The following is a 13304-nucleotide window of genomic DNA, read 5'->3' as shown; positions in this document are numbered from 1 at the left end:
CAGCTAAAGAGGAGTGGTATCTCAAGTTGACAGAATATGCAGAACTTGCAGATTTAACAAATAGAATAAGAGAGCAAGAATAACATATATTTAAAGAAGAGTAGAAAACATTTATTGAATGTATGGAAAAGAACTATAAAGCTGAAAACACTGGCAGCACTAAGATAAATTCAACAGAGTAAATAATTTTTGATGGATGTAAAGGTGGAAAACTGATTTGATTTTTTAAAAAAACAGCTGAGAGGCGCGGCGAGGTGGCTCCAGGCGTGCGCTCCAGGCGCGCCTCCAGAGCTTTGTGCGGGGAGCGCGAGCCTGGGGCCACCTCCACTGCGGCTGTCAGCTGTTGAGCGGCTTCAGGCCGCTATTTTTTATTTTTATTTTTTTCTATTTTCTATTTTTATTTTTATTTATTTTATTTGTTATTAATGGGGGGGGGGGCGCCAGAAGGCGATCTCGCCTAGGGCGCAAAAAAACCTAGCACCGGCCCTGGTTACAGACGCTTCAGGTTACAGACTCCGCTAAGCCAGAAATAGTACCTCAGGTTATGAACTTTTCTTCAGGATGAGAACAGAAATCACACGGTGGCGGCACAGCGGCAGCGGGAGACCCCATTAGCTAAAGTGGTACCTCAGGTTAAGAACAGTTTCAGGTTAAGAATTGACCTTCAGAACAAATTAAGTTCTTAACCTGAGGTACCACTGTACGGAGAAAAGAATGATTTGGAGAGCTTTAGGGAAGATCTGCAAATGGGAAAATGCCAAGAGTGAATTTCCCAGAGGTATACTAGTGCACATGCATCCAAAAGGTTCTTCACTGCATAATATGACTGAACCCAGATACATTTGGGTATGTCATGCTTTCCTTCTTATTATCTGTTCCCTGTTATTCAGCTCAGGCCTCAACACAATAAGGCCAGCAACCCAGCACTAGAGGCTAAAATAGAAAAGATCTCCACAGCTACCATGTACTTTCCCTTGGAGCTTAGATAGGATGGGATGAAGGATAACCAAACGCTGCAAAAGACCAACATGCTGAAGGTGATGAATTTGGCTTCATTGAAACTGTCAGGTAACTTTCTGGCAAGGAAAGCCACACTAAAGCTGATAATGGCCAGAAAGCCCATATAGCCCAAAACACAGTAAAAGAATGTCAGAGATCCCTCATTGCACTCCAATATAATTTCTTCTCTTACTGAATGAATGTCAACATCTGGGAATGGGGGAGAAGTTACCAACCACACAAAGCAAATGCCTGCTTGGAGAAATGAGCAGGAAAGAACAATGGAGTCAGCTAATGACTTCCCCACCCAATTCCTCAGGCTGGATCCTGGTCCAGTGGTCTTGAAAGCCAGGACCACTGTGGTGGTTTTGGCCAACACACAAGAAACAGCCACTGAGAATATGATTCCAAAAGCAGTTTGTCGGAGAAGACATGTCACCTTCTGCGGCTGGCCAATGAATAGCAATGAACAAAGGAAGCAGAGCAAGAGGGAGACAAGGAGGGTGTAGGTGAGGCTCCGGTTGTTGGCTTTGACAATGGGAGTGCTGCGGTGCTTCATAAATGCTGCTAGCACCAGAGCTGTGATCAAGGAAGAGAAAAGGGCAAAAAAGGCTAAAGCCATCCCCAATGGTTCATTGTAAGACAAGAAGGAAATCAGTCTGGGAACACAGGAATCTTGGTTCTGGCTTGGATAGCTTACGTCACTGCATTTAGAGCAGTCGTTCATATCTGAAAAGGAAAAGATAGGTGCTTTATGCTGCGCATCTCTGCTACTTCAAGGCAACTGGATACAATGCAAAGTAATGGTTATGTACTTTTTTCTATGTTCACCTGGTAACACTCTAATGTTTAAAGAGAAGATTGAGGCAAGTGAGATTAATATCCTTTGGAGCAATAAACTTGTAGCCTGCATCTGCTGCATTGCCACTTGCCTCTGCTTTCTGGTGCTCTATTTTTGGCGTGCTCTGTTGTTTATCAAAAAAAAGTTTGACACTATTTGCCAGAATATTTCTTACCGACTTTGTCTGAAATCTTCCCTTTTGGACATAGGATGCAATCATAGCAGCAAAATGGATCCCCCTCCTTCACTTTCTTGCTAAAACCAGGACGACAACTTTCACTACATACAGAATGAGGCTTTGCCTAATCAACAAATGAAAGAGGTCCATGTCAGTATTAAAGTACAAAATAAAGAACAAAATATGGCCTTGCCAACTCAAATTACTAACAATTGGCTCCTACCTGATTAAACCAGCTGTGCCACGTTATGGCACTCTCATTGATGCTGAATACATTGCCCTGAAGACCTTGGGGGTCCACCTGTCCAACTTTCACTCTATGAAAGGATTGGTTTGAAGAAAAAATCCAGTTGGAAATGTCAAATCCAGCCACTAACTCCCCATTCTGGTCAAAGGAAACCTGGTCACCAGCACTGTTGTTAAAGGAGACTCCTCTCAGAAAGTGATGGGACTAGGATGAAAAGGGAAATGTAAGAGTGTAGAGCATGATGCATTATGACAGGAGTGCATTGAATATTTTAGAGGGAGTTATAAAAACACTTTTCCTAGATGAAAACTTATTTGTTGTTGTTGTTCTCTATGCCCCTTCTCTCAAACTATAGCAATAACCAAATAAGAAAGAGATTTCATACAGTTAAATTTACTTTTGAGAAGCTTTCTTGACATTTTTTAGTTATTCCTGACTGGTAAAGGTAAAGGTAAAGGGACCCCTGACCATTAGGTCCAGTCGTGACCGACTCTGGGGTTGCGGCACTCATCTCACTTTACTGGCCGAGAGAGTCGGTGTACAGCTTCCAGGTCTTGTGGCCAGCATGACTAAGCCGCTTCTGGCAAACCAGAGCAGAGCACAGAAACACCGTTTACCTTCCCGCCGGAGCGGTACCTATTTATCTACTTGCACTTGACGTGCTTTCGAACTGCTAGGTTGGCAGGAGCTGGGACCCAGCAGTGGGAGCTCACCCCATCACAGGGATTCGAACCGCCAACCTTCTGATCAGCAAGCCTTAGGCTCTGTGGTTTGACCCACAGTGCCACCCGTGTCCCTATTCCTGACTGGTAGTTTCCTTAAAAAAAACAAAATGCCCAATAAAGGTTTGATAAGTAAGTTTCCTTAAAATACACCCAGAAGCAAATGGATTCTCATAGTTTTTTTTTTTAAAAAAAAAGTTTTCTGAGTATATAATTGTCTAAAAGGGTAGATAATATATTGGTGTAGATATAGCTAGATACAGACAGGATTTTTCGTACTTCATTGGGAAATGAAGTAATAGGAAATTAGGAGCCATATGAAGCTTGGGAGTCAGTTTACTCGGCAGTTTGAGCCTGGTGTGCATAGACAGTCTAGGTGCTGTAGCTCAGGGGTCCATTACCTGCCAGAACTGTAGATTCCAAAGCTTCAGCCCCCTTTCAGCCCCCAGTCTAGATGAGAACATAGTTTGTAAAGCATAGGCCACAGCATAGACAGCATTGTAGATGCTGTAGCTGTGGCCAATCATCCTTGTTTCAAAAAAGGGCCCAGGAAGACTCTCCAATTTCTCTTCCCCAGTACAGAAATCCCCATCCAATGTGTCAGTTACTCTATTTGGGAATATACAACCAAATGCATGTTGCCAGAAGTCCAGGATGAAGCCGTCTCCTTTTGCATGCAGAGGTTTTCTATTCTCAAGAAATTGTTGAAATCCTGAAGGATCCTTGGAGTGAATTGAGAAGGAGAGAGCACCATGGATCATGTCTATATTCCAAGTCCTTTGATATGTGATAGATGTGAGCTCCATCTGGGCTGTCAGTATCCACACCATACCTTTTTCTTGACTTGTCACATGTTGGTGTTCTGATAGGTATGAGAGCCATCTCAAAAAAACAATTGCCAAAGATTCTGCATAGGCAACCACTGCATTTGCTTTACTCGCAATGAGTTTATCATGTATTTTTGCCCCCTGAGTAAACATGCTATTAATTTCACTGACAATTGTTTGTTTGTGGCTTCTTTCTATGAAGGCAAAACAGATACCACTTTGGGAGAAAAGTGGAGATACAGTTTGGACAAATCTATCTCCATATTCATCGTTGGAGGTAAGGATTCCAATCCATATCCACTTAAAATGCAGAAGTAAAGAGAGAATTCCTGCATACTGAATTGCTTCCTGAGGTGTCATCTGGTAAAAAGAAAGGCCTGGGGTTTTGTCATTCATCACTGGAACAGGGCTATATATAAGCTAAAAGAGGTGTGAAGGAGAATAGAGAATGAGACAAGTTTTTTTCTTTTCTTTTCCTATTTTAAGTCTTCACATTAATCTACAATAATTAAATGAACAATTCTTATGGGACGTTAAAATTGTACTTTTCTCATGCAGCATTGTGGCTTGAGTGACAGGTTACTGAAAATTTACGCAGAGTGCTGTGGGTTAAACCACAGAGCCTAGGGCTTGCCGATCAGAAGGTCGGCGGTTCGAATCCCCCTGACGGGGTGAGCTCCCGTTGCTCAGTCCCAGCTCCTGCCAAACTAGCAGTTCGAAAGCACGTCAAAGTGCAAGTAAATAAATAGGTGCTGCTACAGTGGGAAGGTAAACGACGTTTCCGTGTGCTGCTCTGGTTCACCAGAAGCGGCTTTGTCATGCTGGCCACATGACCTGGAAGCTGTACGCCGGTTCCCTCGGCCAACAACGTGAGATGAGTACCGCAATCCCAGAGTTGGTCACGGCTGAACCTAATGGCCAAGGGTCCCTTTACCTTTACTCTACTTCTGGGGAAAATTCACTTTCCAGATGAGCTGTGGAAGAGGACCCCTCTGACTCCCACTCTATTTCCAGGATCCCTGATGACACTGCATGTGTGTGTTTTGTGTATAGTACATGTAAATGTTGTATACAAGAGATTTTAGAGATGCTGGCATGTGACTCTAGAGGCGAAGGGTGAATACGGACCTTGGCTGAACATTTCCCCTCACCTGTGTACAGCATCTTCTAAGATGATCACCATCGTCATTACTAGAGCATTTAAATAGGCAATGTATTGAGGCAAAACTTGTCTTAGTGGTCCTATATGAAGATTAAATAAGCCAACCATATGAAAGTTGGAGTACTTCTGCATTGCAGCTAACTGAGTGCCTGGGGCTGCAAACAATATTAGTAGAGGTCCCATAGTGAAACCTATTAAAAGTGAGACAAACTCAGGTCGTCGCAGCTCCCAAGACACATCCATCAAGTGACAGAAAGAATAATGCATTAAAAACTAACTCCTTACAGAAGCTCTTCATGCAGAGTCTGTGGTGGTACTTCTGTGAAAGGTATGAAATTGGAGACGATGATGCTCTGGGAAACAATTCCACCAATGAAGAGGTCACCTGGCTGTTGATAGTCATGAAGTGGAGAGTGTGGATCTTTAACCATGCAGTTAAGAATGTGGTCCTTGCATGCCATATGAGGAAGCAGTATCAGAAGAAATGCTACTAGAATGTCAATCCAGAATACAATATTATTATTATTATTATTATTATTATTATTATTATTATTATTTATTATTATTATTATTATTATTATTATTATTATTATTATTATTATTTCTATACAGCCCTTCACGAAAAGATCACAGGGCTGGTTATATTATTTTAATAACACACAAAATGTGTAACATAGTAACAAAGGAATTAAAGAATTAAAACAAAAATGGGGCAAAAATCCAGATTGGTACACATAATTTTTCTTCTCATGTTTAAAATCAGAAAACAAATAAACTATTCAAAAGCAATACAGACTTCATTTTCAAAAGTTTGCCATTTTTCCGAGCCTCTGACATGGATGCTCCTGTTTCCTTCTATTTTCATCTTTTAAGGGTCCAACTTAAAATGCAAAACATCAGATATCAAAGTGGAGGTGTCTTGTGTGTATTTTGTGCTGGCCCCAGATTGGAATGCTATGAGGTACCATATATTTATATCATCCTACAAAAGTTGTAATTCTTTTATTTTCTTTTTTTGCTGGTGGCCACTGCAATTCTTTGGGGTTTTAAGTACAAGAGAGGAAATAATTATAGTTCTTTTGATAATTAATGGACAGGCTAATCTCCAGTTTGAAGTTGCGACTTCTCTGAGGAATTGCTGAAGAAAAACTTTCCCCCTCCACATCTGAAGAGTTTAATTGTCCTGCTTATAGTGAATCCATTCGTCTACAGCATGGGAAACAAAGAGATCAAGACTGCCTTGGAAAAACTCTTAGATTTTGGGCCTTCTAAAACTGTATTTAGAGTTCTATAAAAATGCAAGCATTTTATATCAATTAGAGTTTGCTCTGGGACTTCTTACCTTATTATTCATGTAATCCAACTTCTTTAATTCTTCTTCACTCATTTTTTTAATTTTAAAGGTGCTTCCTTTCTTTTCCACTTGTATGCCTTTCAGACTGTTATTGCATTTTCAGACCCAGAGACATCTCTCCTAAATAAAGACACATTTGACTCAAATTTTGGTTTTGGTTTTTTGCAGAATTTAGGCCACAACTTTATTGATTACAGAAAAGTGAATGGTTGCATAGGCTCTGGTTTGACTAGCTCCCTACACCCTTGCAGGTAGCGCTGACCCACAGCTCTTATCATAGGTCAGCCAAGGGTGAACACCTGAGGAAGATGAGAAGCCTGGGAGCGGACTTTATTCACTCCCCATATGGTCCCCTGGACTCAGGCAAGTACACGACCCATTTTTGGGGGTTGGCCAAACCAAGTTGAGTCCCTAGATTCCTTTAACGGAATACCCTTCACATAGGGATGGCGAGACCATTCTCCCATCCCTATCACATGAACCAGTGCCTATCCACAACCTCACAAGTTGTGATGAATTGCTATGTGGCAGGTGAAACCCAAATGGCAACAGCCAATCAGCCATGGGAAAATTCCTGCCATGCCCCTGTCCCAACAACAGACAACACATGATGGCATAGCAAGGTCAATCGCAAAAGGCCCTAAAATTAGGGAGAGGTGAGCAGGAGTTCCGATGCACAAGCCGAAAGATGAAGCTCTAGGACACGTGCATGGGTTTATATAGGTCCCTCAATCCATTTAGACTGCAACCCTATTGGCCAGATTGAAACCCAGCATTGAGGGACCTACCAATCGGGTGTTGTGACTATCCAATGGACCCACCCGCAACCAAGAGGTCAGTCTGTAGTTCTCACCGCAACACGTGCCCTCTTTTAGGGAGGTCACAATTTCTTACACTAGACTTTTCCCTTAGAAATTTTCACACTCTGAAGCCAATGTTATTAGAGTGGAATAGTAATACAGTAGTACCTCGACTTATGAAGAAGTACCATTCCGCGGCTGTCTTTGTAAGTCGAAGTCTTCGGTTGTCGAAGCGCCGCTTGTGCGAAGCGCGATTTTGCACTTCTGTGCATGCACCGACTGTGTGCACCCTTTTGTGCAGGCGCAGAATGCGCACGCAGAGGGCGCACGGCGAAAATACTAACTATAAAGGGGCAGCACTGTGTGTTGGAAACACCAAAGTTAGATTTGTGACAAATTTTTTTTTGGATAATTATGATTTGATTCCCCCCCCCCCCCAGGACAGAAACAATCTCATATTTCACTCAGTCTTCCAAAAGTATACTGCTCAAAGGTAGTAGACACTTGTGGTAAAAAAATTTGTGGGGATAAACCATTTGGACAAATGTTTGCACTAGTTCCTTTTTCTTGCATTTGGAATCACAAAAATCAGCTTAGACTATGACTGCCACCCAATAAATCAGGGCTGATCCCAGACATTTTGTTGGCTGAACTGAAGGAGTAGTTAGTCTTCCCCCATTCCCAACTTAAACACGGAGGATGAGACAGCATCTGACAAGACACATGAAGGCAGCAGGCTACCTTAGGAGGCAGAGGGCAGATGACATAGCACAAATCTAGCTCTGTCTTCTTATACTTCACTGCTGCTTGCTCACTCTTCCAGCTAGGATTCAAAGAAATGCTGCAATGCAGTAATAGAGGCACCAGCATGTGTCTCAGGAGAAGCACAATGCATTCACATGAATTTTCCTCCTGGAGTCCTGGTCTGGCTGTCTTGCTACTTTTTCAATCGGGCAGGGTCATTTGCCAATTCCCAAGAGATAGGGAGCAGGGATGAGGCAAGAGAGGCATATGTATGGTGGGTATTCTTAAAAAAAATGTTTTAGCAGATTTTACCACAGAAATATTAGAGGAGGGAAAAGTGCAGACTGGCATTTTGATGAGGACAACATTGTGCGGATATTATAAAACAACACATTTCCAATTTCCAAGGAAGCATGGCCAGTACCAAGTCAATAATAAATTGAAACATGGAAGCAATTGTGATATTTTGATTTGATTGATTGTATTTCTATGCTACAAGATCCATCTGAGGAATGTAAACAATGTTTTCCGATCAGTTCTGCTGCACTCTTGGGAGTAAGATCCCAAGATGGCAAAACAGACTTAAAATAACACACCTTCCCATGTCTGTTGTCGTTAGCTGATGCAACATTTAGTGACTATTAAAGGTAAAAATCTGTTGCTTCTTCTGCATACAGAAGTGCCACAGGAAGGTTAAAAGTTTTTGGTTGGGAAAATGCATAGACTTTCAATTTTTCAATACTTTGTACCCCAATGCAGCTGGAGGGAAATAAGTTCTTAAAAGTAAATGTATTTCAAAATGATTAAAGGGGGTGTGTTGAGTAGTTTTCTGTTGCTTTGAAGTAATCTAGGAATTCTGGTCACCATTTTCATTTCCAGTCAACTACTGAGTTACAAGTAAAGGTAAAGGTAAAGGAACCCCTGACCATCACATCCAGTCGTAACCGAATCTGGGGTATGAGCAATCATCTCGCTTTATTGGCCAAGGTCTATTGAGTTACAAGTAGTCTCATGTATAAGAATAATGTCACAGAGATCCTTAAAGGTAAAAATCTGTTGCTTCTTCTGCATACAGAAGTGCCACAGGAAAGTTAAAAGTTTTTGGTCGGGAAAATGCACAGACTTTCAATTTTTCAGTACTTTGTACCCCAATGCAGCTGGAGGGAAATAAGGTAGCAGCGCTCATCTCACTTTATTGGCCGAGGTCTACTGAGTTACAAGTACTCTCATGTATAAGAATAATGACACAGAGAGCCTTACAGTGTTCTACTTTACAGAATGTCTAACTTGTTAATTTATTTTAATTTTTAAAACCCTAATTGAACTAGCCTATCCCCCCAAATTTATTTGGAACTGGATCTGGGAAAGACAATAAGCTATTCAGCATGTTAAATCTAGATTTAAGACAGGTATGACTGGTCAGAGTTAACAATATTAATGTACTGTCAATAATTGGTGAATTGCATGGAGGAAAAGATTGCTGTTCACTAGGCAGTTCTTTAAAAGGTTTCTTGAAAGTGACTGTACATTGTAACGTACAGACTATTCTTGAATAATTGTCCAGTGGGGAAATATGGCAACCTGTTTAGGATGAGCTTGGAGTGCAGCGACTGAGGAAGGAGCAGAAGGGCTGCTGCCTCTTGGATTTCGGTGACTGTCCAGGCTTGTGTGGGTGTTTGTTTCTGGCTGTGACCTTGTTTGTTTCTGGCTGTGACCTTTCACCTAGAAGTGTGAGTCAGGAAGTTCAGGTGATTAGCTGTGGGCGGAGCTAGTCAGAGCTTGGAGTGCAGCGACTGAGGAAGGAGCAGAAGGGCTGCTGCCTCTTGGATTTGGGTGACTGTCCAGGCTTGTGTGGGTGTTTGTTTCTGGCTGTGACCTTGTTTGTTTCTGGCTGTGACCTTTCACCTAGAAGTGTGAGTCAGGAAGTTCAGGTGATTAGCTGTGGGCGGAGCTAGTCAGAGCTTGGAGTGCAGCGACTGAGGAAGGAGCAGAAGGGCTGCTGCCTCTTGGATTTCGGTGACTGTCCAGGCTTGTGTGGGTGTTTGTTTCTGGCTGTGACCTTGTTTGTTTCTGGCTGTGACCTTTCACCTAGAAGTGTGAGTCAGGAAGTTCAGGTGATTAGCTGTGGGCGGAGCTAGTCAGAGCTTGGAGTGCAGCGGCGCGCGCCTAACGGCGCGCGCAGTTTAACCCATCTTTTTGACCTAGGGCAGCAAGTCTCATACGTTTGTTAGGGGGGACCTAGGCCTCTTCCTCTTTCCCCCTTGACCTCAAGGTTTTCAAGATGGAGGTGGAGGGAACAACCATTGTCACCTGCAATTCCTGTGCAATGTTTGTTTTCTTGCCAAAGGATGTGGGTAGCTACACCTGCAACAATTGCAAGTTGGTTGCCCTACTAGAAAACAAGGTTGCCCTTCTGGAAGAGAAGGTGCAGCAGCTTCAGGGGCGTGTATCTACGCTCCAGAGAATTAAAGAGCTGGAGCTTTTCTTGGATGCAGCAGAGCACACTGTCTGCACCAAGGAGGAGACAGGGGATCTCCCTGAGGAGGAGGTCAGTTCCCCAACACAGCAGCCAGATGTATGGAGGAACGTGACTCATAGAAGTAGAAGGCCCAGGGATCGCTCTGAGTGCTTAGAATTACACAACCGTTTTGAAGTGCTCATGGAAGACGAGGAACAGTCTCCCCCTGAGGATCTCTCCCTCATCACAGTTGATGAGGAATATGAAGACGAGCAACCAAGTCAGTCCTCTGGAAATATGCAGGTAACCTTGGAAGGGACAGCACATAGAAGAATCCCAACCAAGCCTATGAAGAGGCGTGTAGTGGTGATTGGGGATTCCCTACTGAGGGGTACAGAAGCAGTGATCTGTGGGCCTGACAAGATGTCTCGAGAGGTGTGCTGTCTACCTGGGGCCAAGATCAAAGATGTAACAGAACGGCTGCAAGGAATCATAAAACCCACCGACAAATACCCCTTCCTTTTGGTGCATGTGGGAACCAATGACACTGCAAGCCATAGCTTACAGAAGATCAAAAATGATTATGAGGCTCTGGGCAGGAAGTTGAAGCAATTAGATGCACAAATTGTCGTCTCTTCTGTCCTCCCAGTTGAACGACATGGCCCAGGGAGAGAGGGAAAAATAGGGGAAGTGAACAACTGGCTTCGCAAATGGTGCAAACAGGAACGGTTTGGATTCCTAGATCACGGTCTGCAGTTTCTTGAAGATGGACTTCTGGCAAGTGATGGACTGCACCTCACAAAAGTTGGGAGGAATGTTTTTGCCACAAAACTCAAAAACCTCATCAGGAGGGCTTTAAACTGACTTATGTGGGGGAGGGAGACAGTGGTCCTGAAGGTAGGAGTCTATCAAATGCTGAAGATGATCATCCAAATGTCAAGGACCAAATGGAGCAAGCAGCATGCAGACCTAGTGGTGGGACGAAAATATCCTTAAATAAGAGACATGGGGGAATGATCAACGGTCTTCAATGTCTGTATACTAATGCACAGAGCATGGGAAATAAACAAGATGAACTTGAGCTCTTGGTACAGCAAACTAAATATGACATAATAGGCATCACTGAAACCTGGTGGGATGAGTCTCATGACTGGAATGTAGTAATAGAGGGATACAATCTATTTAAGAGAAATAGACCAAACAGGAAAGGAGGAGGAGTAGCTTTATATGTTAGGGATATGTATACCTGTGAAGAGATCCAGGATTTAAAACTTCAAAGCCAAATTGAGAGTATCTGGGTCAAAATTAAGGGAGAGAAAAACAACAGTGATCTCATTGTGGGAGTTTACTATAGATCCCCAAGCCAAACTGAGGACACAGATGATGCCTTCCTGGAACAGATGGCCAAGCATTCCAAAGGAAGTGAGATAGTAGTAATGGGGGATTTCAACTATCCTGATATTTGTTGGATGTCAAACTCAGCCAAGAGCATAAGGTCGAACAGATTCCTCACTGGCCTTGCAGACAACTTCATTGTCCAGAAAGTGGGAGAAGCAACAAGAGGATCAGCCATTTTAGATCTGGTCCTAACCAATAGTGATGACTTGGTTAGTGGGGTAGAAGTGGCAGGATCATTAGGTGGGAGTGACCATGCTCTTCTGGAGTTTATTATCCAGCGGAAAGGAGCAACCAAGCATACTAAGGTCCAAATTCTAGACTTTAAGAAAGCCGACTTCAGAAAACTTAGGGAAACGCTGGGTGAAATCCCATGGACAGTAATACTAAAAGGGAAGGGAGTTCATGATGGTTGGGAGTTTGTTAAAAGGGAGATATTAAAAGCACAACTTCAGGCAATACCAATGAGACGGAAACATGGAAGGTGCCTAAAGAAGCCAGGCTGGCTATCTAAAGAACTTTTGACTGAGTTAAGATTTAAAAGGGATATGTACAAAAAATGGAAAAGGGGGGAAATCTCCAGAGAGGAATTCAAACATATAGCCAGCACGTGTAGAGACAAAGTCAGAAAAGCTAAAGCACAGAATGAACTCAGGCTCGCCAGAGAGGTTAAAAGCAACAAAAAGGGCTTTTATGGGTATGTCCGTAGCAAAAGGAAAAACAAGGAAACAGTGGGGTCACTCAGAGGAGAAGATGGTGAAATGCAAACAGGGGACAGAGAAAGGGCAGAACTCCTCAATGCCTTCTTTGCCTCAGTCTTCTCCAAGAAAGAAAACAACGCCCGACCTGAAGAATATGGAGCAGATGATTCAGCAGGGGAAACACAGCCCAGAATAAGTAAGGAGGTAGTACAAGAATACTTGGCTAGTTTAGATGTATTCAAGTCTCCAGGGCCAGATGAACTACATCCAAGAGTATTAAAAGAACTGGCAGAGGTGATTTCAGAACCACTGGCAATAATCTTTGAAAATTCCTGGAGAACAGGCGAAGTTCCAGCAGACTGGAGGAGGGCAAATGTTGTCCCTATTTTCAAAAAGGGGAAAAGAGAGGACCCAAACAATTACCGCCCAGTCAGCCTGACATCAATACCAGGAAAGATTCTAGAGCAGATCATTAAGCAAACAGTCTGTGAGCACCTAGAAAGAAACTCTGTGATCACTAAAAGTCAGCATGGGTTCCTGAAAAATAAGTCATGTCAGACTAATCTGATCTCATTTTTTGACAGAATTACAAGCCTGGTAGATGAAGGGAACGCTGTGGATGTAGCCTATCTTGATTTCAGCAAGGCCTTTGACAAGGTGCCCCATGATATTCTTGTAAAGAAGCTGGTAAAATGTGGGCTAGACAATGCTACCATTCAGTGGATTTGTAGCTGGATTACTGACCGAACCCAAAGGGTGCTCATCAATGGCTCCTCCTCATCCTGGAGAGTAGTGACTAGTGGGGTGCCACAGGGTTCTGTCTTGGGCCCAGTCTTGTTCAACATCTTTATCAATGACTTGGATGATGGGCTTGAG

At 43.0% G+C, this 13304-nt stretch overlaps 1 protein-coding gene across 1 annotated transcript; it reads right to left on the bottom strand.

Annotated features, from left to right (window-relative positions):
* Positions 1-898: 898 nt before the first annotated feature.
* LOC148683907 (vomeronasal type-2 receptor 26-like) lies at positions 899-5003 on the bottom strand. The gene is made up of 5 exons (XM_088654651.1): positions 4966-5003; positions 3389-3596; positions 2242-2469; positions 2016-2142; positions 899-1728 (listed from the first exon to the last, which is right to left on the bottom strand). Exons 1-5 carry the CDS (start codon positions 5001-5003, stop codon positions 899-901), a joined length of 1431 nt encoding a protein of 476 aa, XP_088510777.1.
* Positions 5004-13304: the final 8301 nt, after the last annotated feature.

The sequence above is a fragment of the Zootoca vivipara genome, chromosome 12 (assembly GCF_965207765.1).
Source record: "Zootoca vivipara chromosome 12, rZooViv2.hap1.1, whole genome shotgun sequence".
Classification (NCBI taxonomy): Eukaryota; Metazoa; Chordata; class Lepidosauria; order Squamata; family Lacertidae; genus Zootoca; species Zootoca vivipara.
Note: the sequence above shows the minus strand (reverse complement) of the source record. Positions and strands in the feature narration are given on the sequence as shown.

Excerpts from the sequence above, each read along its gene's own strand:
- LOC148683907 (XM_088654651.1), bottom strand. The coding sequence starts at position 5,003 with ATGACGATGGTGATCATCTTAGAAGATGCTGTACACAG. Across the intron at positions 3,597-4,965 it reads TTAGAAGATGCTGTACACAG|AGTAACTGACACATTGGATG; the intron begins GTGAGGGGAAAT and ends ATTCCCAAATAG. Across the intron at positions 2,143-2,241 it reads GGCACAGCTGGTTTAATCAG|GCAAAGCCTCATTCTGTATG; the intron begins GTAGGAGCCAAT and ends TTTGTTGATTAG.